Source organism: Moschus berezovskii, chromosome 16 (assembly GCF_049115385.1).
Source record: "Moschus berezovskii isolate FMDL1 chromosome 16, NW_MosBer_1.0, whole genome shotgun sequence".
In the NCBI taxonomy this organism is placed as follows: Eukaryota; Metazoa; Chordata; class Mammalia; order Artiodactyla; family Moschidae; genus Moschus; species Moschus berezovskii.
Window position 1 is genome coordinate 45,281,974 of NC_142475.1, and position 24,190 is coordinate 45,306,163.

General features: G+C 41.2%; 2 protein-coding genes and 1 non-coding gene across 4 annotated transcripts in view; all 3 read left to right on the top strand.

The window, feature by feature from the left end:
• The first annotated feature begins 7 nt into the window (after positions 1–7).
• RPL7 (ribosomal protein L7) lies at positions 8–2,937 on the top strand. The gene is made up of 7 exons (XM_055431850.2): positions 8–36; positions 698–806; positions 1,073–1,239; positions 1,711–1,848; positions 1,956–2,065; positions 2,386–2,595; positions 2,873–2,937. Exons 1-6 carry the CDS (start codon positions 23–25, stop codon positions 2,592–2,594), a joined length of 747 nt encoding a protein of 248 aa, XP_055287825.1. The 5' UTR covers positions 8–22; the 3' UTR covers position 2,595; positions 2,873–2,937.
• Positions 2,938–7,373: 4,436 nt separating this feature from the next.
• The window catches only part of C16H8orf89 (chromosome 16 C8orf89 homolog), a 35,112-nt gene continuing 18,295 nt past the window's right edge, over positions 7,374–24,190 (top strand). Inside the window, exons 1-3 of one of the 2 annotated variants that reach the window (XM_055432416.2) lie at positions 7,374–7,708; positions 21,245–21,411; positions 23,839–23,992. In XM_055432416.2, coding sequence (XP_055288391.2) covers positions 21,285–21,411; positions 23,839–23,992 — 281 coding nt within the window. In that variant the 5' untranslated portion in view covers positions 7,374–7,708; positions 21,245–21,284. Of the gene's footprint in view, positions 7,709–21,216; positions 21,412–23,838; positions 23,993–24,190 lie in introns of those variants that run through there. The other variant, XM_088844796.1, reaches the window with a different exon arrangement.
• TRNAK-CUU (transfer RNA lysine (anticodon CUU)) lies at positions 12,825–12,897 on the top strand. The gene has a single exon. It is a non-coding gene; the product is annotated as a tRNA-Lys (tRNA).

Below are 24,190 nucleotides of genomic sequence, written 5' to 3' on the forward strand. Positions count from 1 at the left end.
TTCCTCTTTCCCGGCTGGAACCATGGAGGGTGCAGAGTAAGTTTCTCCGAGTCGTCTCGAGTATCCCCCTCCATCCCCGAAACCAGAGCCTTCCAGTCTCTCTCTCTCTCGTTCCGTCTGTAACCTGTATCTTTGACAACATATCTGTGTGTTTGTGACGCGCTGTGACACTACTGGTGGTCTCAGGCTAAGATGGGATTCAGGCGGCCTTGGGGAAGGAGGTCTTGGAGGTACCGGGAGCAAGGTGTGAGAGCTGAATATATGTGGGATTGGCGGGTCCAGTCCCTCGTCCTAGGAGGGAGGGTCAGAACCTCTGAATTGGGTTCTTTCTTAGTTGGCTTTTGCCCCAAGCGTCCCAGGTATCAGGCCTTTACTTAAACATGTGGAACTTGATTTTTAGGTTTGAACCGGGGTGGTGGTTGGTGGTTTACGAGTCACACTAATAATCTAGGGATCAGTGTATTGCAGCGGTCTTTAACTCTATGTGTTTCGCTGTCGCTATTTTTGTTGTCTTGGGACCCTGGGACAGATTGTAGGTTAAATGTGAATTTATTGTCTTTATGACTCGTTTAAAGACAGTGGTCCTTGTTAGACATAAAGATTACGGGCACAGCATACTAGAGAGAGCGCTCAGTACTGAATGGGGAGTGATGTAGTGCTGTGGGCCTTTTGAACTCTTTTTGTCTGCTGTTGTCAGAGAGAAGAAAAAGAAGGTTCCTGCTGTGCCAGAAACCCTTAAGAAAAAGCGAAAGAATTTCGCAGAGCTTAAGATCAAGCGCCTGAGAAAGAAGTTTGCCCAAAAGATGGTAAGTAAACCTTTTGACGCACCAGTAAAGAAGAGGTCCTGTGATTAAAAATGAGTTGGATATTTTTAACAAGGCTAATTTCAGCTACTGTACCAGTCAGCGTGGTTAACTTTTAGAATGATCTTTTCTAATGAAGGTGGTGTCTTTCTCTTGGAATGTTAATATATATGGTGGTGAGAAATTTTCAAGAGAAGAGTGTTCTCTTAACTGGTATTGCTAATTGTGTTTGGGAGCCAAAACAAATGAATAAGAAGAATGTTTTTCAGCTTCGAAAGGCAAGGAGGAAGCTTATCTATGAAAAAGCCAAGCATTACCACAAGGAATACAGGCAGATGTACAGAACTGAAATTCGAATGGCTAGGATGGCACGAAAAGCCGGCAACTTCTATGTACCCGCGGAACCCAAATTGGCATTTGTCATCAGGATCAGAGGGTAAGTTCAGTTTTTATTGCATAAAGGGAAAGCTGTCCACTCTGAGCAAAATTTCACATTTGTGGGGACCTTGGTTCTCATACACTGGAACAGAAACTTGAATGGTAAGTGGAATGGGGTGGGGAGTATTTTAGTGATGATAAGCCCTGTGCCCAAAGCATCTGTCCATTCTCTGAGTACTTGAATGAAGTGTCCTTGGAGAATGACTTAAAACAGATCTATACAAAAGAAAGTAATAAGAGCATCGGGGAAATTTTTGAATATGAAAAATACGTATCAAAAGACTGTTTCCTTGCAGGGGAGGCAAGTTGACAGGTGATAGAATACAGCTAGAACTAAAGGAAAGAGTGGTCTTGTAACAGGAGAAGATTGCTATTTGGGTGTGACATGTTGCCCAAAAATGTTAGTTCCCTGTCTTTTTATTGTAAAAGGTGTGATGAAAGCTAAAGGAATTTTGTGTTTTCTTTGCAGCATCAACGGTGTGAGCCCAAAGGTTCGAAAGGTGCTGCAGCTCCTTCGCCTCCGGCAGATCTTCAATGGCACCTTTGTGAAGCTCAACAAGGCATCTATTAACATGCTGAGAATTGTGGAGCCATACATTGCGTGGGGGTAGGTGTCTTGACTTCTTATAATTTGGCTACATAGGTGAATTATAGGGGTTTTGACGGTGATTGTCTTATTTGGTCATTTATGCCTGTTTTTCTTTTTGTATTTAGGTACCCAAATCTGAAGTCTGTAAATGAATTGATCTACAAGCGTGGTTATGGCAAAATCAACAAAAAGCGAATTGCCCTGACAGACAACGCATTGATTGCTCGATCTCTTGGTAGGTTCCTCCTTTTTTGGGGAAAGGTAATTACAAAATTTATTGTATCAGACAAGCTGTTTTTTGGTGTCTTGAGAATAGCCTGGCTATTCTTACTGTTGAAGAACCTTCCCTTATTCCGTATACTGTTCATGAAAAAATGGAAGGTGTGATTTTACTGGCTTGAGCTGTATCTTTGTATGAAAAGCCTTATATTTCCTTCGTTAATTTCACACTTGATTTACTTATAAGTGTTAACAGTCTATAGTCTTTAATGCCTTAAAATGTAATAGTCTCAAAATAAACAATTCTGATAACCTTAAATATTTGAACATGTTCAGGGAAATACGGAATCATCTGCATGGAGGATCTGATTCATGAGATCTATACCGTTGGAAAACGTTTCAAAGAAGCAAACAACTTCCTGTGGCCCTTTAAATTGTCTTCTCCACGAGGTGGAATGAAGAAAAAGACCACCCATTTTGTAGAAGGTGGAGATGCTGGAAACAGGGAAGACCAGATCAACAGGCTTATTAGAAGGATGAACTAAGGTGAGCAACTACATCCAGAAAGAAGTTTACTTAATGCTAGAGTAAATTGATCTAAATGCCGATAAGGGTTTTGCTCAGTTGGCATTTAGTGAGGGAAAATCAACCCTGTAATATGATCACAGTTGATTTGGTTTTCCCTTTTGAGGACGTTATGGAGAGGAGAAAAGGCCTGTGTTTTTTTTCCTACTTAAAAGTGGAAACAATTGGTACTGATAACTCCTGGTGTATGTTAATTTTTAATTATTATGTTTAATGGGTTTTTTTTCCTTCCTTTCAGGTATCTACCAGGATTATTTTTGTAATCTGGTCAATGAATAAACAACTGAAACAAATTGAAATGTACTGTCTTGGTTGACTTTATCTTTCCTTTGCAAATCTTGGTGCAACAAGATTAAGTCAGATCAACAGCCTAGCCTCTTGGATGCAGAACTTAGGGTCCAGCCTGTGTCTTGTGAAAAACATTCCTTGGGTTTATTGAAAATTTTCCTGTACAAAAAAAAACCTGATTTTTCATTTTTAGTTGGCCAAACTGGGTCTAATCTAAGAAGGCCTATTTCACAGGCCTTTGTGCATGATAAAAAGTTCAGTTTACAGATTAAAAATGTTGCAGAAATTCCATTTTCTCAGGCTTTGGCTTGCTTATGAAATAGTAGTCTTAATGTCAATTTTCTTTTTGCATTTCACTCTTTATTTTTGCTTTGCATCTTCTACCCATACTTCAGTGAGTTTTTAATATTTCTACTATGTATTGTGTGTAACAAGAAGAAAGGAAATTTGTGCCTGTGAATGTAATTTACAAATAACACTCCCTGCATAACATGGGATACATATACATTTAAGGAAAAAATTTTACTATCCTCTCTGATTGAGCCAAGGGTATGATGCAGTATGAAATAGATGGCCCTATGTACCAGAATCATTACTTTTTAGTATTTGAAAGTTGTTAAGTATATTTAAATACAGTCTTGGGTCTTGAGAGCTGTTTATCTGAATTAGTTTAGGGTCAATCAATCCTTGAAGGAAATTAAGAAGGTTGTTTATAACCAGTGTTACATAATGAGTATCAGGTGTTTTGGAAGAAATATAATGTCTTGGTAAACAGTTGGATCTGTGTTTAAAAATGATTAATTTCTTGGTGGAGCCTAAAAGCCTTAAGCTTTGAAGTTACCTATTTCATTTTACTGCTTTGATAAGTAAATACACAGAGTCCCCAGTCTTTGCACATCCCAGTATCCTGTAAGGTTGAAGTGGCTCAGACGGTTGTTCAAGTCGCCTTTGGCTAACTCCCTAAGGCATGGGAGGATGGAGGGAAACAATGTAGGATTTGCGATAGTAATAGGAATGGTATTCTATATGTAGAATGGTATTTAAACAATGCCTCTTATAAAAAACAATTTAAGAGCAGTTTGAGGTTCACAGCAAAGTTCCTATATCCACTTGTGCCCAATACCCAGTCTCCCCCACTATGAGCACTGAGGGGCACCTGTGTTACAGTCCTTGGATGTTGACACATCTCCCAAAGTAGACAAGTTTTTGAAGCTAGTGAGAATAGGAAGATCCTAGATACATGGAGAGGAAAGAAACAGTGTTTGGGCTGTACAGGTCTTCTGCAGACAACAATCCTAGAAATTCAACTCTCCACATAGTTTCCAAATGGGGCCAGAGGATAGGGAAATGTATGAGAGTTTGTAAGTGGGGAGGATACCGTCTGCCTTCACAGGAGTGTAAGGCCTAAAAACATGAGAATATTTTGTGAACTGTTAGAACCTGCTGAAATGCAACTTAATGCCTTATTTTACTTAAACTCACCCAAAATCTTTCACTTTTCTATAAGAGATCACCAGAAGGCTAACCAGCCTCATTGATGAAGCTCGGCACCCAGGTTCCACTTATGCAAAGATTGATCTCATATAAGGACATTCCAGTTGTAGCCTTCAAAGCTCCAGCTTTATTATTATTAGGTCATCCCCTGGCTACCCTAGCCATAAAGTTTAACTGTCTATTGCATTTACTAGCTTTTAGCAGTGTTACCCTGGTCTTTCTTGGCTTATCTTTGAGGGTTCCTTTGTGGTAAATGATTAAGAGTGCTGGCTCTGGAGCCAAACTGCTTGAATTCATATCCAGCTTCCACTTAATTGGGCTTTTCTTGTGGCTCAGCTGGCAAAGAATGCCTGCAGTGCAGGAGACCTGGGTTCGATCCCTGGTTGGGAAGATCCCAGGAGAAGGGAAAGGCTACCTGCTCCAGTGTTTTGGCCTGGAGAATTCCATGGACTGTGAAGTCCATAGCGTTGCAAAGAGTCAGACACCACTGAATGACTTTCACTTTTCCACATAATAGTTTGAGTCATTAAGTTGCTTCATCTCTCCTTCTTAAGCAAAATAGTGGTAACTTATATAGAATTTTGGTGAAGATTAAAGAATGTCAGGTCATGGAAAATGCTTGGGGTAGTGCCTGGCCCAAAGTGCTAAGTAAATGCTATTTGCTGTGTAACTTCAGCATTGAGGGATGTACAAAGGAAAATAGCTCTGCTTTCATGTGTTAGTCTAATGGGCAAAATAGACTTAAAGATGGTGAGATAAGTGCTACACAAGGATGTCCCAAGATATGACAGATTCTTGTGTCCTTGGAGACCCCCCTCCCGGGGAAGATTGACAGCTTTCTGCCCCTGCTGTTTTCCTTGACAGATTGTTACCGGCCAGCCAGAATCTTACTCTCCTTTAAGTCAGTCAACTTTTTAAGGTGGGCCTGTTTTTTTTTTAATCCTACACAGTGCCTGACATAGTTGACACTATTTGTTTTCTGTTACTGTAAAAAATTACAAACTTAAGTGACTTAAAGCACAAATTGTCAGAAGTTCAAAATCAGTTTCACTGGGCTAAATCAAGGTGTCAACACCCTTTCCTACCTTCTTAAGGCCCTATGGGAGAATCTGTTCCAATTTTTGGAAGCTGCTTACAATTCTTGGCTTGTGACCTCTTCCTCCATTTTCAAAGTATAGTCTCTGCTTCTGTCATTTCTGGCCCTTAACCTCCTGCCTCCCTCTTCTGTTGACTCTTGTGATGAATGCTGGGCTATCAGAAATAAATTTTCCATTTACTTGTTACCTGTTGCTTAACGCAGCCACTTCCATGTTTGAGTATAATCAGGTTTGAGTCTTAACCTTCTCTGTTCTAGCAGTTAGAACGGTGCCTGGTGCCTTGCAAGTCCTTTGCTTTTTAGATTGTCTCAAGCCTTTTCAGTAGCCATTTGATGATAGCCGAGGGGGGAGGGGGAGGCAATAGCAGACTCAAAACTTACCTTTTAATTGTAAGCATCTGACACATTAAGTATTTGTGTACGTTTAATACACTGATATTAATGATATTAACCACCTGAGACAGTGGTTCTCCACTGTCTGAGTGCAACCCCAGAACTGAATTCTTATTTGATTCAGAGGTGGGCCTAGGGTTTTTCCCTTTAAAGTCACCATATGATTTTTAATGTGCAGCCTATTAAGTATACCACTGTTTTGTTCAGTTGCTCAGTTGTGTCCAACTCTGCAACTCCATGGACTGCAGCACGCCAGGCCTCCCTGTCCTTCGCCATCTCCCAGAGTTTGCTCAAACTCACATGGAGTCAGTGATGCCTTCCAACCATCTCATCCTCTGTCGTCCCCTTCTGCCTTCATTCTTTCCCAGCATCAGGTGGCCAAAGTATTGGGACTTCAGCTTCAGCATCAGTTCTTTCCAATGAATATTCAGGGTTGATTTCCTTTAGGATTGCCTGGTTTGATCTTGCTGTCCAAGGGACTCAAGAGTCCTCGCCAGCACTGCAGTTTGAAGGCCTCAATTTTTCAGCGCCCAGCCTTTTTTATTGTCCAGCTTTCCCTTTCTTACATGACTACTGGAAAAATCATAGCTTTGACTATATAGATCCTTTGTAGGCCAAGTAACATCTCTGCTTTTTAATATGCTGTCTAGGTTTGTCATTACCCCATATTTTAGTCAACGGACTAATAACCTTCCTGACCCCCGGGATCACACAAGGAAGGGTTTAGGTTCCAAGTGTAATGTGAGTTGGTTTTCTTAATCAGAGGAGTTAGGAAAGATTAGTATGGAGCTTAATGGAAACGGAAACTTGTGCTGAGAGCAGTTTCAGTTTTGTGGAATCCGAAGTCCACTTACCAGGGCTAAACTTGCCACCCTAGTGGACAAGTCAAGAAATAGGATTTATAACAACTCGGCAAGAGCATATACAGGCTAAGACCCTCTGTGAGTCAGGCTGCTAGGCTTCCCTGCCGAACCTTCTATCGAAGAGCCACGACAAAGGAGGCGTAGAACGCAGAATTCTTGAGGGCACGGTGAGGGAAACGGGAACTCAGACGACTGAGTCACTTACCAGAGATTGGCTAGTCAGGTACTGCTTGTCTAGACTCATCAGTATTCTGGAGAGCCTGGTTAGTTTGAATCTTAAAATGCAACCCAGAGAGCCTCACCTCACCAACCTTGTCCAAGTGCCCCCTACCCACCCCATCTATAGTACATGGCACCGCTTTCATACCGCACTGACCTGCAGTCGGCACTGAGCCTCGTTTCCGCAGCCTCCTCCCACCCCGCCCCCTGCAGCCATGATCTCGCAGGCGGCGGCACCCTAGAGTAGTTGTCCAGTAAGTCCTGGCTGCCTCCCGCTGCCCAAGCACCATCCTGGCGCGGCACCCGGACCCCGCGGCACGCCCTCAGGTGACCGCCCGCCGGCAAGCTCCCGGCGCCTAGCAACAGGCGCGTAGCGGGCGGGCGGGCGGGGCGGCAGCCGAGTCACCCGCGTCCTGGCCCGGCAGGACGGGGCTGAGCGGCGGGCGCGCCGCCCTCCACAGCGTCGCCGGGCTGCCGGCCGCCGAGAATGTTCAACCCAAGAGCGGCGCCCGAGCGAGCGCGCGGCCGCCCGCCCCGCCCCGCCCCGCCGCCGCAGCTCGGCCAGTCCCGGCCGGGGGCTCGGCTCGGCGCCGGGCCGCCGCTGGTTCCAGCGCGGTTCGCTTCCCCCGCTGAAGCCGCTGCGGGAACCGCAGACCTGGGCTCTGCCGCGGGCCGGGCCGGCGAAGAAGCCCCTCCCGTCCACGGCCGAGCTGCGGGGACAGTGAGTGCCACCGGCCCTGGTGCCAGGGAGTCCCCGCCAGGGACGTCCCGGGGGTAGGGGGTGGCCTGGAGTTAGGCCTGCAAGGGAGGTGGATCGCTGAGGTCAGCTGGTCCGGCCCCCTCCCATCCAGGGGAACCAGCCTCCTGACGCACGTAGATCGCCCCAAGCATCTCCTGATGCTCTTGGAGAGGGGCTGGCGGGGGACCGGGGTTGAGGACCTGACGGAGGCTGCGGGCGGGACCGGTGCAGACGTGTGAGCAAGACAGGGCGAAGAGGCCTGCTGCAGCTTCGAGGCCTTCCCGCATTCCCTCTTATTGGGCCAGCACACTCAGTGGCCCCTCGAGTGGACACACCCTTACGGGTTCGCCCTCCGACCCTCCTAGGGCTTAAACTGAAGAGGAGGTTGAATGTGTTTCTGTTTTCTTCTTTGACTGCCCCGGCATCTCCCTTCCTTCCCCAGCAGCACTTAGGATGCTGACCGTGTTAGTCACATAGCTGTGGCCCGCCTTTCGTTGCCATTTTTCCTTGTCCCACTTCTGATTTACCTATATAATTTGTGTATTTATTACTTTTTATCCTCGAGGGATTAAAAATGCTAGAAAAGATTTGTGCGATGTAGGTAGGTGGTCTCTTCTGTTGTACTGGTCATTTCATCCTACAGCCTTCCTAGGGTCATAGACATGGAAACTGTGGAGATAAATGAAAATTTGCAACCATTTTCAGGGCATCCCTTGTGGCTCAGCTGGTAAAGAATCTGCCTGCAGTGTGGGAGACCTGGGTTCGATCCCTGGGTTGGGAACATTCTCTGGAAAAGGGAAAGGCTACCCACTCCAGTATTCTGGCCTAGAAAATTCCATTGACTGTATAGCCCATGGGGTTGCAAAGAGCTGGACACGACTGAGCAACTTTCACTCACTCACTCAGGGTGTTATACTTTCTGAAGTGCAAGAATTCCTCTTCATCATCTTTATTGACTTTTTATCTACATTGTTTTTTAAATTAATTTTTGTTAGATCAGTTGGGCTTCCGTGGTGGGTCAGACAGTAATGCATCTGCCTGCAATGCAGGAGACCCAGGTTTGATCCCTGCTGGGTCAGGAAGATCCCCTGGAGAAGGGAATGGCTACCCACTCCAGTATTCTTGCCTGGAGAATCGCATGGATAGAGGAGCCTATAGTTTACAATGTTTGTTGTGTTAGTTTCAGCTGTACAGCAAAGTGAATCAGCTATAGGTATACATATGTTCCCTCTTTTTTTAGATTTCCTTCCCATTTAGGTCACTACAGAGCACTGAGTAGAGTTCCCTGAGCTATACAGTAGGTTCTTATTAGTTATCTAATTCATATATAGTATTAATATTGTATGTATGTCAATCCTAATCCCACAATTCACCCCATCTACATTTTTAATGATGAGTTTAAATCTTACATGGCATTTCTTCTAAAATACTTCTGACGTTTTTTTCAAGTTCTTACATTTTTGAAATTGCGTTGTAATACAGTTGTACGTCTCATTCAAACAGCACAGAAGTATACAGACTTAAAGGTGAAAGCCCTGAGTTTCTACTCCTTTACTTTCCAGCACGTCATAGAGTTAATTTAGTATTTATTCTTTCATTCTTTTTACATTTATGTTTTTGATCATTAATGAAATCATATGGATTCTTTTGAGAAATTACCTTTTTAAGAAGATATGGAGAATACCTTTCATATCAGTTTGCGTGCATTCTTAGTTGCTTCCATCATGTCCAACTCTTTGCAGCCCTATAGACTGTAGCCCACCAGGCTCCTTTATCCATGGGGATTCTCTAGGCAAGAATACTGGAGTGGGTTGCCATGCCCTCCTCCAGGGGATCTTCCTGACCCAGGCATCAAACCCACGTTATGTCTCTTTGGCAGGTGGATTCTTTACCACTGGCATCACCTGGGAAGCCCCTCATATCAGTTTACTTAGAGCTTCATTGAATATTTCATAGATGTGTCATATAGATGTATGATCATATGGTATAGATATATCATAATTTATGTAAACATCCTTAAGTTTGGTTCCAGTTTTTCCTTATCACAAACAGTGCAATAGTGAATACTCTTACACATGGGAACAGTTTTATAAAGTGAATTCCTTGAAGCAGAATTGCTGGGTCAAATGTAATTAAAAAGATGTTGGTGGAATCTTGCTTTCCAAAATGTCTTCACCGATTTACATTTCCATAAACAGGCTGTGGTTAAAAAAATAACCAAAAACCTATGTTTATTCGTATTTAAAAAACAATAGCTCCCACTTATTGAGTGTTTATTACATGTCCAGCACGGTGCTGAGCACTTGGCATGCATTTAAAAATTTAATCCTCACGAACTCTGTGAGAGTCAGAGGCACTATTAATTTCTCTATGACCCCATGATTATGCAGCTTTAGAAGAGCAGAGCCAAGATGAGAATCCAGGTTCATTTAACTGCAATGCTTGTGTTCTTTGTTGGGTCTGAATGCCTGGTCAGTAGTTGACAGGGAACTGTGTTTCATTGGGTGGTTTGAGGATTCAATGAGATTATGTGTTTGGTGTTACAGTATTATTAATATGTAGTTTCTTTCTCTACTAACTCCTCTGTAGGATTGGACTTGATCCAGTTTTTTGCATTATTCTGGTTTCCCCTGGATCATTTCCCTCTTTAGTCACTTTTCTGCATTCTATCTTCCTACCTGGAATATATTTTAAGGGAGTCTGGCTTTCTTCTCCCTCGGAAATCTCCGTTGCAAATCTAATCCAATCTTGTTCTCAGTTCTCACCAGTAAATAAATAAGTCTTAAAAACTTCATCTCCAGGACTTCCCTGGTAGTCCAGTGGTTAGAGTCCACACTCCCAATGCAGAGGGCCTGGGTTTGTTCCTTGGTCAGGGAACTAAATCCTGCATGCTGCAAGTGAAAGATCTCAAATAGTGAGATGATGATGGGAGATCCCTCATGCTACAACCAAGATCAAAGACCCCATATGCTGCAACCAAGACCCGGTGCAACCAGACAAGTAAATATTAAAAACAAAGCAGAACTTCATCTTTGAACCAAACCTGTAGCCCTCAATTTTCTGTAGCTTAGATCCACGTTATATACCTCCACCCCAATGTCCTATACTCATTTTGTCTAAAACAGAGCTGCTTGTGGCCTTCTGCCCCCAGCCAGACTAGTGCTTTCTCTGAATTGAATTCATGCTTCCATAATTCTCTTGGTCACCCTAGTTCACAGCCTCAGTCATCTTTGACTCTTTATTTTTCTTTGCTAAACCTCTGAAATTCGATCGATTTTCAGTCTTGTAGCTCTCAAGTGTGTCTATGACCTTGTCCTAGTGCTGAACCCCTGTCTTCACTCTCCAGGGCTCTATTCACATTTTTTTTTAATGTGGACCATTTTTAAAGCGTTTATTGAATTTGTTACAATATTACTTTTTTTTTTTAAATGTTTTGATTTTTATGTCCATGAGGCATGTCAGATCTTAACTACTGACTGGAAATTGAACCCTCACCCCTTGCATTAGAAGGTGAAGCCTTAGCTACCAAACTGCCAGAGAAGTCCCCCTCCTTTCACATCTTTATCTTCCCCAGCAGGGCCTCTACCTGCATTTCAGCTGATCTAAATTCTATCTAAATGTCATTTTCCAGCTTATTTCAAGTCTTTTGTGAACTCCCTCATGAAAATTATATCTCCCTGCTTTGAACTCTTCTAATAGGGGGCGGGAGGAGAAGGGGACGACAGAGGATGAGATGGCTGGATGGCATCACCGACTCAATGGACATGAGTTTGAGTGAACTCCGGGAGTTGGTGATGGACAGGGAGGCCTGGCGTGCTGCGATTCATGGGGTTGCAAAGAGTCGGACACGACTGAGCGACTGAACTGAACTGAACTGAACTGAATGTGAGATAATGTATATCTATCTGTCTAGCTCCCCTAAGACCTTTATGTGGCACTTTGCCTTATATCATAGCTGTGTGAGTGGCTACTGTCTTTCCTTCTGGGCTGGAAATAATGTGAAGGCAGAATCTCTAATTCACCTTTGTATTTGTCATGCATGTAGCACTTTTGTCATGCATAGACTTGTAGATAGAATATGCTTAATGAATATGTTTGAGTAAGAGAGCTAATACATTCACCCTTGGGAATAAGAGATTGCATGTATTTGGGTGAGTGCTTAGACACTTCAGTCATGTCTGACTCTTTTCGACCACATGGACTATATAGCCCGCCAGGTTCCTCTGTCCGTGAGATTCTCCAGGCAAGAATACTGGATTGGGTTGCCATGCCTTCCTCCAGGGGATCTTCCCAACCTAGGGATCTAACCCAAGTCTCTTATGTCTCCTGTATTGCTGGCAGATACTTTACCATCTGAGCCACCAGAGAAGCCCTATGTATTAGGGTCTTGCTAGCTATAATGACAAATAGTCCCAAACATTTTTGATATAACGTAGAAATTCATTTCTTACAGGACAGATCCTGTAAGGTCAAAACGGCCCAGTGATGTTAAATAAAAGAACCCAGATGCCAAATAGATGATGTAACGGGCTTTAATGGCTAGGCGCCCCCAGGCGGGATTCCCGGACCTAACAGAGGGAGGTCGGGGAAGTCCCCGCTGAACAAAGGCAAGAGGCAACTTATATAGCTTCACAGCAAGGTTTGGAATGGTGGTCTCTCATAGGTCAGTTAACCGGGGGGCAAGACTGGGTTGGTTGCCCGATCTGTTCAAAATTGTGCTGACGCAGTGAAATAGTTTTTACTGTTCTGGGCAGAATGCTGTTTCTGGACAGGAGGTTAGGAGAGGGAGGTTAGGAGAGGGTTGATTTCTACCAGGACACTCCAGTAGTGGGGGAGGGAATGAGAGAATAGAGCACAATAGTCAGAGTCCAGCAGGACTTTTCCCGCTGGTGGGAAAGGGAAGAGGGGGAGGAGTGGCCAGCAATGGCCACTGAGGTCTGACCTTACAGTTCCAAGGCAGGTGTTCCGGATCAGCAGGCAGCTTTCTTCCCATTGGTACTAGGATCAAGGCTTTTCCATTCATTAGCTTCACTGTCGGTTTAAGTGCAGCCTGTGGGAGGGAAAGGAGGAAGTATGGAGGAAGCAGACACAGGGGAATTCCCTGGTGGTCTAGTGGTTAGGGCGCTGCACTCTTACTGCAGAGGGCTCGGGTTCAGTCCCTGGTCAGGGAACTAAAATCCCACAAGCTGAATGGCTTAAAAGAAAAAAAAAAAAGCAGACCTGCTTCCTAAGCTTCTTGTAGAAAGTGTTACACGTTGCATTCACCTGCATTCTAATCAAGGGTAGGTGGCCACTTTCAGGAACAACTCTATTCTCCAGAGGCAAAAGAACTTGGAGCATCCAGCCTTCTCTGCCGCAGTTCATTTCTATTTATCAAAATCTGTGGGGCTTTGCTTGCAGATACCTTGCTCAAAAACAAAACCAAACTTGGGCTTCCCTGGTGGCTCAGTGGTAAAGAATCTGCTTGCCAAATTAGGAGACACGGGTTCAATCCCTGGTCTGAGAAGATCCCACATGCAGTGGAACAACTAAGCCCCTACGCTGAAACTGCTGAGCCCATGTGCCACAACTATGGAAGCCCATGCACCCCAGAGCCCGTGCTCTGCAACAAGAAGCTACTGCAGAGAAGCCCGTGAACTGTACCTAGAGAGTAGCCCCCACTCCCCACACCTAGAGAAAGCCCGCACAACAAGGAAGACTCAGCACAGCCAACAATAAATAAATAATTTTAAAAAAAACAAAGCAAAACTCTCCTACTGCCCTAATTTGGTTAGGTCAGCAAAAGCTCTGTTGTCCCACAAAATCTAAGCACAGATTTATCATCAGTGTGTATCATAATGAGCTGTAATTGTTCATTTACTGTTCCCCTGAGTAGAGTGTACTCTTTTGCATCATATTCATTTTTGTATTTCAGCTCCTAACACAGTGACTGGCATTGTGGATACATAAACAGCTAGCTTTCTCAATGAATCCACAACTTGCCTTTCTTTATGTTCATTTGATTATTTTGGTTTAATCAAAGCTAAAAATAAAGGTAATATTACCACCTGCTCTTTGATGTTGGGCTGTTTTCAGTCTTTTTGCTTTTCTGTTTTAAAAAATTGTAGGACTTGACATCCTTGAAGGTAAATATTTGGATGTATCATTGATTATTCCTTTAGGATAAACTGGAAATGGGATTTCTGGGTCCAAAGTATATTAAAAAAAAATCGACCCCATGGACTGTAGCCCACCAGGCTCCTCTGTCCGGTATTCTCCAGGCAAGAATACTGGAGTGGGTCGCATTTCCTACTCCAGGGGAATCTTCCAACCCAGGGATTGAACCTAGTCTCCTGCATTTCAGACAGATTCTTTACCATCTGAGCCTCTTTGGAAGCCCAAAATATATAAAATTATAAAGACATAAGTATTGCTAGGTTGCTGTCTGGAAATATCACACTAACACTTCCAGTGAAATCTTATGAGAGTACCTGCTTCCTTGAACCCCATTTTACACTGTCTAGTAGTAGAGATAACAATCTTTACTATTTTCAGGACAGAAGTTTTAGCTCATGTTATTTTGCTTTTATTTGAATATTAGTGAGGTCAAACCTTTATTGGCCATGTGTGGGTTTTTCTTTTTTTTCCTGTAGCAAGTTATCTATTTTTTAATAAACACACTGTCTTGGGCTTCACTTGCTTATTGACTTTCAAGTATCTTTACATACAAAAGAAATTAAATTCTTCAGTTCTTTATGTCATTGTTTGAAACATTTTTCTGGGAACTTCTGGCCAGTGTGGCAGAGGAAGCTGACATGGAAGAGACTCCACTTGGCTTCCCTGTATTTCAAATGCAGGGTAAAGTGTATTAAGATAATTTATGGGCATGTGGCTGAGCTAGGAACCAAGAAGAGGAAATCCCCAGGTGGCAGAAATGAAGGAAAGCTCACACAGGAAGGCAGTGCTGAGCATCTGCTGGGAGCTGAGAGTCACAAAGGAGTACTGTTCCAGTTACCATGACTGCATCACAAACTTCTCCAAAACTTAGTGGTCCAAAACAGCCCTTTATTGTGCTCACGGATGCTGTGGGACCATGCCGGAATTTGGATATGGCAGCAACAGCTTGCCTCTGCTTCGCCATGTCTGGGGCCTCAGATGGAAGATTTGAAGGCTTAGGTCTGGGAACACCTGCAGGCAGGCTCACTCCTCCGTCTGGTGGCTGATCCTGGCTGTGGACCGAGACCTTAGCTGTGGATATCAGATGGAACCTTTCTGTGGTGGCCTCTCCCTCTCACTTAGCTTCCTCACAAAATGGTTTTTGTTGTTCAGTCACATTACCATGTGGTTCAGGGACCACAGTTGAAGAAATTGGTGTATTAACTGACCTGATACCTCTGAAACCCAGGGCCAGGCAGAGACCATTTGAGAGCATAGGGAGAGATGGATAGCAGTTTCCACAGTTCAGGGAGCACTGGTGTCCTGTAGATAGCAATCTCTCTAAAGATGAGCTTGTAGGGACTTCCCTGGTGACCCAGTGGTAAAGAGTTGCCTGCCAATGCAGAAGCCTTGTATTCAATCCCTGGTCCGGGAAGATCCCACATGCCCTGGAGCAACTAAGCTGGTGTGCCACATTGAACCTGTGTTCTTGAGCCCAGGGGCCACAACTACTGAAGCCTGGCAGCTCTGAAGCCCCTGCTCCACAACAAGAGAAGCCACCACAATGAAAAGCCCGGGCACCGCAACTAGAGTAACCACTGCTCGCTGCAACTAGAGAAAAACCCACGCAGCAACAAAGACCCAGCACAGCGCCTCCCTCCCCTCAAAAAAAGAAAACAAAACCAGAATCCCACCTTCCAATGCAGGGAACTCGGGTTCAATCCCTGGTAGGGGAACAAGGATCCCACATGCAGCTGAACCTGCAAGCCACAACTAGAGAAGCCTACACACCACAATGGAGGCCCAGTGCAGCCCAAAACTTTTAAAAAATAAAAATGAGCTTGCAGTCAAAGGTTGTAAATCATACAAGGAAATGGAACCACAAGGAAGGAGACCCAGTGGATGCAGCAAATGGGAGATCTGTGCTGAAAAACGGAAAATAATACGCATATTGGAAAAAAATTTTACAGTATTTAAGGAGATGAACGGATAAAAACCATAAGGCAAGAAAATGGTTCAGTGTGAATAACAGGAGCGGTCTGAGATGCACACTTAGCCAGAAGGGCAAAGAGGAGAGTCACTGAGTCAAGCAGTGCCTCCTGGACTCCAGGTATTAATTGGTTCTTGGCCTATGATAATAATAATAATAATCATGATGATTATGATATAGCAGCTATCATTTGTTTCTATGTGTAAAAATACCTTCCTGTAGTCTGTGCTGAGATTCTTGTTTGAGAATTAAAGCAGTATACTGCTCATATTCTGCTTGACCATTGCTGAATAGTTCCTGTGTTACATTATCAGGCTTGTGTGTATGTTAGTTCCCCCGTCGTGTCTTTTCAACACCGTGGACTGTAGCCCATGAGGCTCCTCTGTCCATGGGATTCTCCAGGGAAGAATACTTGAGTGGGTAGCCATTTCCTTCTCCAGGGGATCTTCCCAACCCAGGGATCGAACCCCGGTCTCCCACAGTGCAAGCAGATTCTTTACTATCTGAGCTACCAGGGAAGCCCCATTATATTATCAGACTTGGAGGGAAGTAATGACACATTCTCATTTTTAAATAGTTACTTTGCCTTAACCAGTGTGGCAGACCTGCTAAGGTTTACTCACAGTGCCTATTCCTTCCTCTTTCTAGTAAAAGGACCCCTGATTTTTTAGCTGGGTACATCATGTTCAGAGCGGATGACATTTTTCATGACCCTTTACAGCTCAATGTGTCCACGTGGCTAAGTTCTGACCAATGGGATATATGTAGAATTGTGTGTGTGACTTCCCAGAAGTAACTTTAAAGAAAGGGAGAATGCCTCTCCCTTTTCCCTTCCTTCTCTCTGTAAGCTGGAGCTCAGTTTGGTATTTTTTCAGTTGTGGAGAACGCCTATCATATCCAAAGGTAGAAGAAGTCGGATAGTAAAGTCCCCATCTGCTTTTTCTTTGTTTTGAACGCTCACTACCATTCACCTGAACAATTGCAATAATTTCCTCATTGACCTTCTCATTCTCATCTGCCTTCTAATATTGCTCAAGTTAAAGCAACATTTTAAAATCTTTAGGCCTAATCCTTCAACAGCTCCCAGTGTTTATAGCTATGGCCTCCAAAATAGGTGCATGGACCCCAAGATATAATCCATTTGAAAAGAGAATAGAATTCCTGTTGCATATATAATTTACGTTTCAGAAATTTCACCTAGTAAGTACTCAGTAAAGGCTTACTGAATGAATTAGAGGAGGGGCTGACCATCTCTAGTAAAATATGTATAGTATATATTTTAGACTTTATGGGCCACTGTTGGAGCTACTCAGCTGGGCTTATTGTAGGCCAAAGGAAGCTGTAGAAAGTAGGTAAATGAATGGACACTTGTTTCTTTGTTCCAATGCACGTTTATTTACTAAAACACGTAGCAGGCTGTTGTATTTCATTCAACATATCCAAAATTGTCATTTTAACATAAAATCAACATGAAAATTCTTAATGAGATATTTTTGCATTCATGTAGTCTTTGAAATCGGGTGTGTATCTTTCACAGCACATCTCAGTTCCAACTGGCCACATTTCAAGTGCTCAGTAGCCACATGTGGGTGGTGTCTGTCAGCACAGGTGCTGACACACGTCTTTTTCTGCCTTTGAACGTGCCAACCTCATTCTGGTCTGTGGGCCCTTTGCACTCACTTTCCGTGAAGAGGCTCTCCCTCGCTCATCATCTTCACATATCTCTGGCTACTTCCTGCCTGTTCAGATCTCAGCTCAGATCACCTCATCTAGCAAGCCCATCTGAAATATTCGTGCCCCTTGGCATACTACCACGATGAATTCCAGTCAATCCTCATTATTCATGGATTCCATCGTTTGCTAGTTCTCTCACTCATTAAAGCTTATTCGTAATTCCAAAATCGATACTTGTGCATTCCTGCTCATTTGTAAACATGCAGAGTAGCAAAAACCGGGGTTGGCTGACATGTAATTCCTAGTGGAGGTCAAACAAAGCAATGCTCTGTCTTCTTGTTTCACCTCACACTACAAACAAGTGTCCTTTTCACTGTCTATTCAGGGTCATATTTTTCACACTATTGTGCTTTTTGTTGCTTTCACTATATGTGTCATACTCAACTGCTGTATATTGTCCCTAAGAGCAGGAAGACCATGCTGCATCTTACAGAGAAAATATGTATGTGTTAGATAATCTTCCTTCAGGCCTGAGTTATGGTGCTATTGGCTGTGATTTCAGTGTTGATGAATCAACAATATATATGTTAAACGAGGTGTCTTTAACAGAAGCACACTCAAAAGAATGTTGTGTATTGATGGGTTGATTTTTCTGTACGGTAAAAGATCAGGGTTCAACTTCATTCTTTTGCACTTGGATATCCAGTTTTCCCAACACCATTTGTTAAAGGGACTATCCTTCCCCTGTTGCGTATTCTTGGCAGTCTTGTCAAAAATCAGTTTATTATATATGTATGGGTTTATTTCTGAAGTCTATTCTGTTCCATTGCCCTATGTCTGTCTTTATGCTGGTGTTATATTGTTTTACTCACTTCAGCTTTGTGACATCTTTTGAAATCAGGAAGTTTGATGTCTTCAACTTTCATCTTCTTTTTCTGGATTATTTTGGATCTTCTTTTTCTAGATTATTTTGGTTAGTTTGGATCCTTTGTGGTTCCATATTAATTTCTACTTATTTATTTAAACTGAACTATAGTTGATTTATAATATTGCATTAGTTTCAAGTGTTCAGCAAAGTAACTCAGTTATATATATATATATCTTTTTTCAGTTCTTTTCCATTTTAATTTATTACAAGATTGAATATAGTTCCCTGCGCTATACAGTAAATCCTTATTGTTTATCTATTTTATATATGGTAGTGTGCATGTGTTAATCCCATATTCCTAATTTTTCCCTCCCCCTTTTCCTTTTTGGTAACCATGAATTTTTTTTTTTCAATGTCTGTGAGTCTGTTTCTTTTTTGTAACTAAGTCCATCCATACTTTTCTTTTAGATTCCACATATAGTGATATTGTGTAATATTTGTCTTGCTGCTGCTGCTGCTGCTAAGTCACTTCAGTCGTGTCCGACTCTGTGTGACCCCATAGACGGAAGCCCACCAGGTTCCCCCGTCCCTGGGATTCTCCAGGCAAGAACACTGGAGTGGGTTGCCATTTCCTTCTCCAATGTGTGAAAGTGAAAAGTGAAAGTGAAGTTGCTCAGTCGTGTCCGACCCTTAGTGACCCCACGGACTGCAGCCCACAGGCTCCTCCATCCATGGGATTTTCTAGGCAAGAGTACTGGAGTGGCTTGCCATTGCCTTCTCCGAATATTTGTCTTAGATTTACTTTAACAGTGTGATAACCTCTAGGTCCATCCATGTTGCTGCAAATGGCATTCTTTCATTCTTTTTATGACTAAATAGTATTCCATTGTATGTCTGTTCCACAACTTCTTTATCCATTCCTCTGTTAATGGACGTTTAGTTTGCTTCTGTGTCTTTGCTGTTGTAAATGGTGCTGCTGTGACCACTGAGGTGCACTTATCTTTTCGAATCAGAGTTTTCTCCAGATATATTCCCACGAGTGAGATTGCTAGATCACATTGTAACTCTTTTTAGTTTTTTAAGGAGACAGCGTAACTGTTTTCCATAGTGGCTGCACCAACTTACATCCCCACTAACAGCATAGGAGGGTACCCTTATGTCCACACCCTCTCCAACATTTATCATTTGTAGACTTTTTGATGATGGCCACTCTGACTGGTGTGAGGTGATACTTCATTGTGGTTTTTATTTGCATTTCCCTAATAATTAGAGATACTGAGCATCTTTTCATATGCATTTCGGCCACTTGTATGTCATCTTTGGAAAAATACATACTTAGGTCTTCTTCCCATTTTTTAATTGGATTGTTTGTCTTGTTGATATTGACTTGTATGAGCTGTTCGTATATTTTAGAAATTAAGCCTTGTCAGTTGCATCATTTGCAAATATTTTCTCCCCGTCCATGGATTACCTTTTCATTTTGTTTATGGTTTCCTTGCTGTGTAAAAACTTGTAAGTTTGAGTAGGTCCCATTTGTTTACTTTTGCTTTTGTTTCTATTGCCTTGGGAGACTGACTTAAACATTGCTACAAGTTATGTCAGAGAATGATTTGTCTACATACCCTTTTTGGAGTTTTACAGTGTCATGTCTTATATTTAAGTCTTTAAGCCATATTTGTTTTATTTTTGTGAATGATATGAGTGTTCGAACCTCATTGATTTACAATCCATATGAATTTTTGAATTGTTTTTACTACAATTTTGAATTGTTTTACATTGGCATTTTGATAAGGATTGCATTCAATCTGCAGATAGTTTGTTTTTAGTGTATAGAAATGCAAATGATTTTTGTTTCTTGATTTTTCTATCATGCAACATTCCTGAATTCCTTTATAGTTCTAAGTTTGTTTTTTTTTTCTGGTAGAGTCTTCAGAGTTGTATAAGATCATGCCATCTGAAAACAGGGACAGTTTTACTTTTTTCTTTCAAATCTGGATGCCTTTTCTTTCTAATTGCTAAAGTTAGGACTTCCAGTACCATGTTGAACGGAAGTTGTGAGACTGGGCATCACTACCCTGTTCTTGATTTTAGAAGAAAGCATTCAATTTTTACCTTTGATTATGATGTTAACTATGGGCTTTTCATGTATAGCCTTTTTTAATGTTGAGATAATTTCTCTCAGTTTCTAGTTTGTTCAAAGTTTTTATGATGAAAAGATGTTGAATTTTATCAAAAGTTTTCATGCATCTATTGAGATGATCATGTAATCTTTAAAAAATCTCTCAGTTTGTAATGTGATGTATCATTAGTCAATCTTGGTATATCAAACCATCCTTGCATCTCAGAGACAAACTTCATTTGGTCATGGTGCATAATGGTAATAGTTTTGAGAGAATCCTAAGCATTACATTGTCTTGTAGATTATTACTTGCTGTTGATGGAGAAGGAAATGGCAACCCACATCAGTATTCTTGCCTGGAGATTTCTATGGACAAAGGAGCCTGGTGGGCTACAGTCCATGGGGTCACAAAGAGCTGGACGCGACTGAGTGACAACACACACTTGCTGTTGGATTTTAAACTTTTTATGTTGCCAAATACCTGTAACTTTGAATTTGAAAGAATTCATTAAAATATTTAGAAGAAAAAAGTCTTACAACTTATTTTAGCTATGTTCTTGAAGGCCTCTTGCTTTAAAATCCCAAGGATATGTATTTACATGTTATAAGTAAACTTTTCATTTAAATCTATATTAATATTTACTTTGTATGATGGAAAACAAATTATAAAAATGTATATCTCTGAAATACCTTTTTATTTCTTTTGTATTTTGTGTTGTGAATCTGATGCAGTATCTCACTTTCATCAGCACTGTTGAAAGAAGAAGAAATAATGCCAGTGCTGTCTCCTGAAATCAAATTTGAGCCTTCTAATGTCACCAGAAACACCCTTGATGGTTGTTTTCTTTTTGAGAGTAGTTGGAGGAAAGCAGTGTTAGAAACACAAAAGATGAGGAAAGGTAACTTCCATATTTACTTATTTTACTTAATGAAATATAAAAGTTGTGCCTCGAATTTACATATACATTTTTAAGCAGTCAAGAGACATTAAATAATTTCTGTAACATTTATGTAAGAAGGATAATATCTTAGGCTTATGGAAAAGAGAAATGGAAGCAGATTAGAAATAATTTACTGAAGGTATTTCTGTAAATCATGATAGAAACAAATTCTGAAGACCTAAGCTTGGATATCAGTGTAGTACTATCTCTGTTGGATCATACTTCTTTTTATAAGTAGTGTTTATTTTTAAATACCTCATGTTGTTTTTTTATATTTTAAGAAACCTGAAATTTTAGGAGAACCTTTCTGTATTAATTCTAACCAAAATTTCACTTTTTGGGTGAGTTATGTGGAAAGTATCGTATGTTCACAATAAAGACTAAACTGAGAACTTTCAACATGTATATGAATGTAAAGCTTCCCCCTTAATTTCAAATATAATTGTATTTCCTATTTATCCTGAATTCCGCCTTCCCCTTTATTAATGGAGATATAATTCTTGAAAACAGCAAAATTCAAACCTTTTTTTTGTGTTGCTATATTTGTCAACGTTTCCTCTAGTGTCCCAGTAAAGGTACTCAGAAGACACCAGTTTGTCTGTTCTCCTATCTCCACATCTAATTGCTGAACAAAGACTCATATTTTTGATGAAGAGAAACTATTTTTTTTCCAAAAGAAAAAAATCAAAGGTTGCAAAATAGCATTTTGAGCATATAACTCCCGTCCCATTAAATACTATTTCTATCTCTGTGCTAGATTTACTTAGTAGAGAAAGCTTAAAAAATAATTCTCTGTTTAAAAATCATCCAAACCTTTACTCCCTTAACCTGCTTTTTCTGCTCACTGTCATCATTTTTAACTTTGTGGTTGTTGTTGTTAACATTTTGACAACCTATTTTTACCAGGGATGCATGAGGTCAGTAGAAGAAGCCATCTTGATACTTCAGATGCTGCTCTTTATAGATTTGGTGTGGAATTTTGCAGAGAGAAAATTAAAATCAGTGCCTGAAATGGAATGCTTTTCTCTCTCTTTGCTAGCTTCTCAGATAATCCTATATTTGTGCCTCTTGATTATCACACAAAAGTAGGAAGATGGAAAGATTTAAAGTAGCAGATACTGTAAGACTCTTGAAAGTGCTTTTAAACTCTTTAAAAACTAATTTTTATTAAGTAAATAAATTTAATAATTTCATAAATTTAAATAAATTAAGTTGCTTTATAATTTTGTGTTATTTTCTACTGTACAGCAAAATGAATCAACTATACATATCCATACATCTCCTCCCTTTTGGACTCCTTCCCATTCCAGTCACCACACTGCATTAAGTAGAGTTCCCTGTGCTATACAGTATGTTTTCATTAGTTATTTATTCTATACATAGTATCAATAGTGTATATGTGTCAATCCCAATCTCCCAACTGCTCCCACCCCCATGCTCCCCCTTGGTATCCATATATTTGTTCTCTGTGTATGTGTCTCTGTTTTGCAAATAAGATCATCTATACCACTTTTCGAGATACCACATATATATGTTAATGTATGATATTTTTCTCTTTCTGACTTCACTCTGTATAGAGTCTCTGGGTCCATCCACATCTCTACAAATGACTGTTTCATTCTTTTTTATGGCTGAGTAATATTCCATTGTATACACATACCACATCTTCAAACATTCTGCTGTTGATGGACATTTAGGTTGTTTTAATGTCCTGACTATATACTGCTATGAATATTGGGGTTCATGTATCTTTTTGAATTATGGTTTTCTCTGGTTATGTGCCCAGTAGGGAGATGGCTGGGTCTTTTTTAAAGTATTTTAAGGAAGCTCCATACTGTTTTCCATAGAGGCTGTATCAGTTTATACTCTCACCAACAGTGTAAGAGAGTTCCCTTTTCTTGATGACTTCTCCAACATTTTTTGTTTGTAGATTTTTTGATGGCCATTCTGACCACTGTGAGGTGATTCCTCATTGTAGTTTTGATTTGCATTTCTCTAATAATTAATGGTGTTGAGCATCTATTCATGTGTTTGTTGACCATCGTAGGTCTTCTTTGAAGAATAAGCTATTTTTCCATGCGTAGGTATCTAATGTTCTGGAAATTCTTATTGACCAAAATAATGAAGGCAGAGGACAGTGATGACTCTGGGAGATCTGTGACGCTCTCCTTCCTTCTTCTAGTATTTAGCCCCATAATGAGCTCTTCTCTACTGTCCCTATCCTAGGAATTGAAAGATATTCTCTTGGGAAAGATGTTAGCTCAATTACAGTAGCTTAATTTTATTTTCTTAATGGCTGATTTAGTGTATGTATTCATAGTAAAGGAAGTTACATACATTTAATCAAGAAATAATACAGATGGTTATAATACTATTTTAAATTAGAATACACTGCAGCGTTTGGTCTAGAAGAATTCAAAGAATGTGTCAAAATGCCGTATTTACCAGGATTGCAAAATTGCCAAAAGAGTGTAAGTTCTACTCCACTAGAGTTTCACAGAAGACTCCTGCATGCTGATACTGAGATGCCTCCTGTCAGGTAGGTAATTTCTACTTGATTTTCTTTTGTTGAATGTTTATTTGAAGTAACACTACTGAATACAGAGATTTTTCTGTCTAGTGAATCTAATTCTTTCTTGCCAACTTTTTTTTGCGTAAGGGATTTAGTTTTTAAAAATTAATTAGCAATTTTATTCAGTTTGACCAGTAGGTACTTTTTTCTGTTTTCAAGTAACAT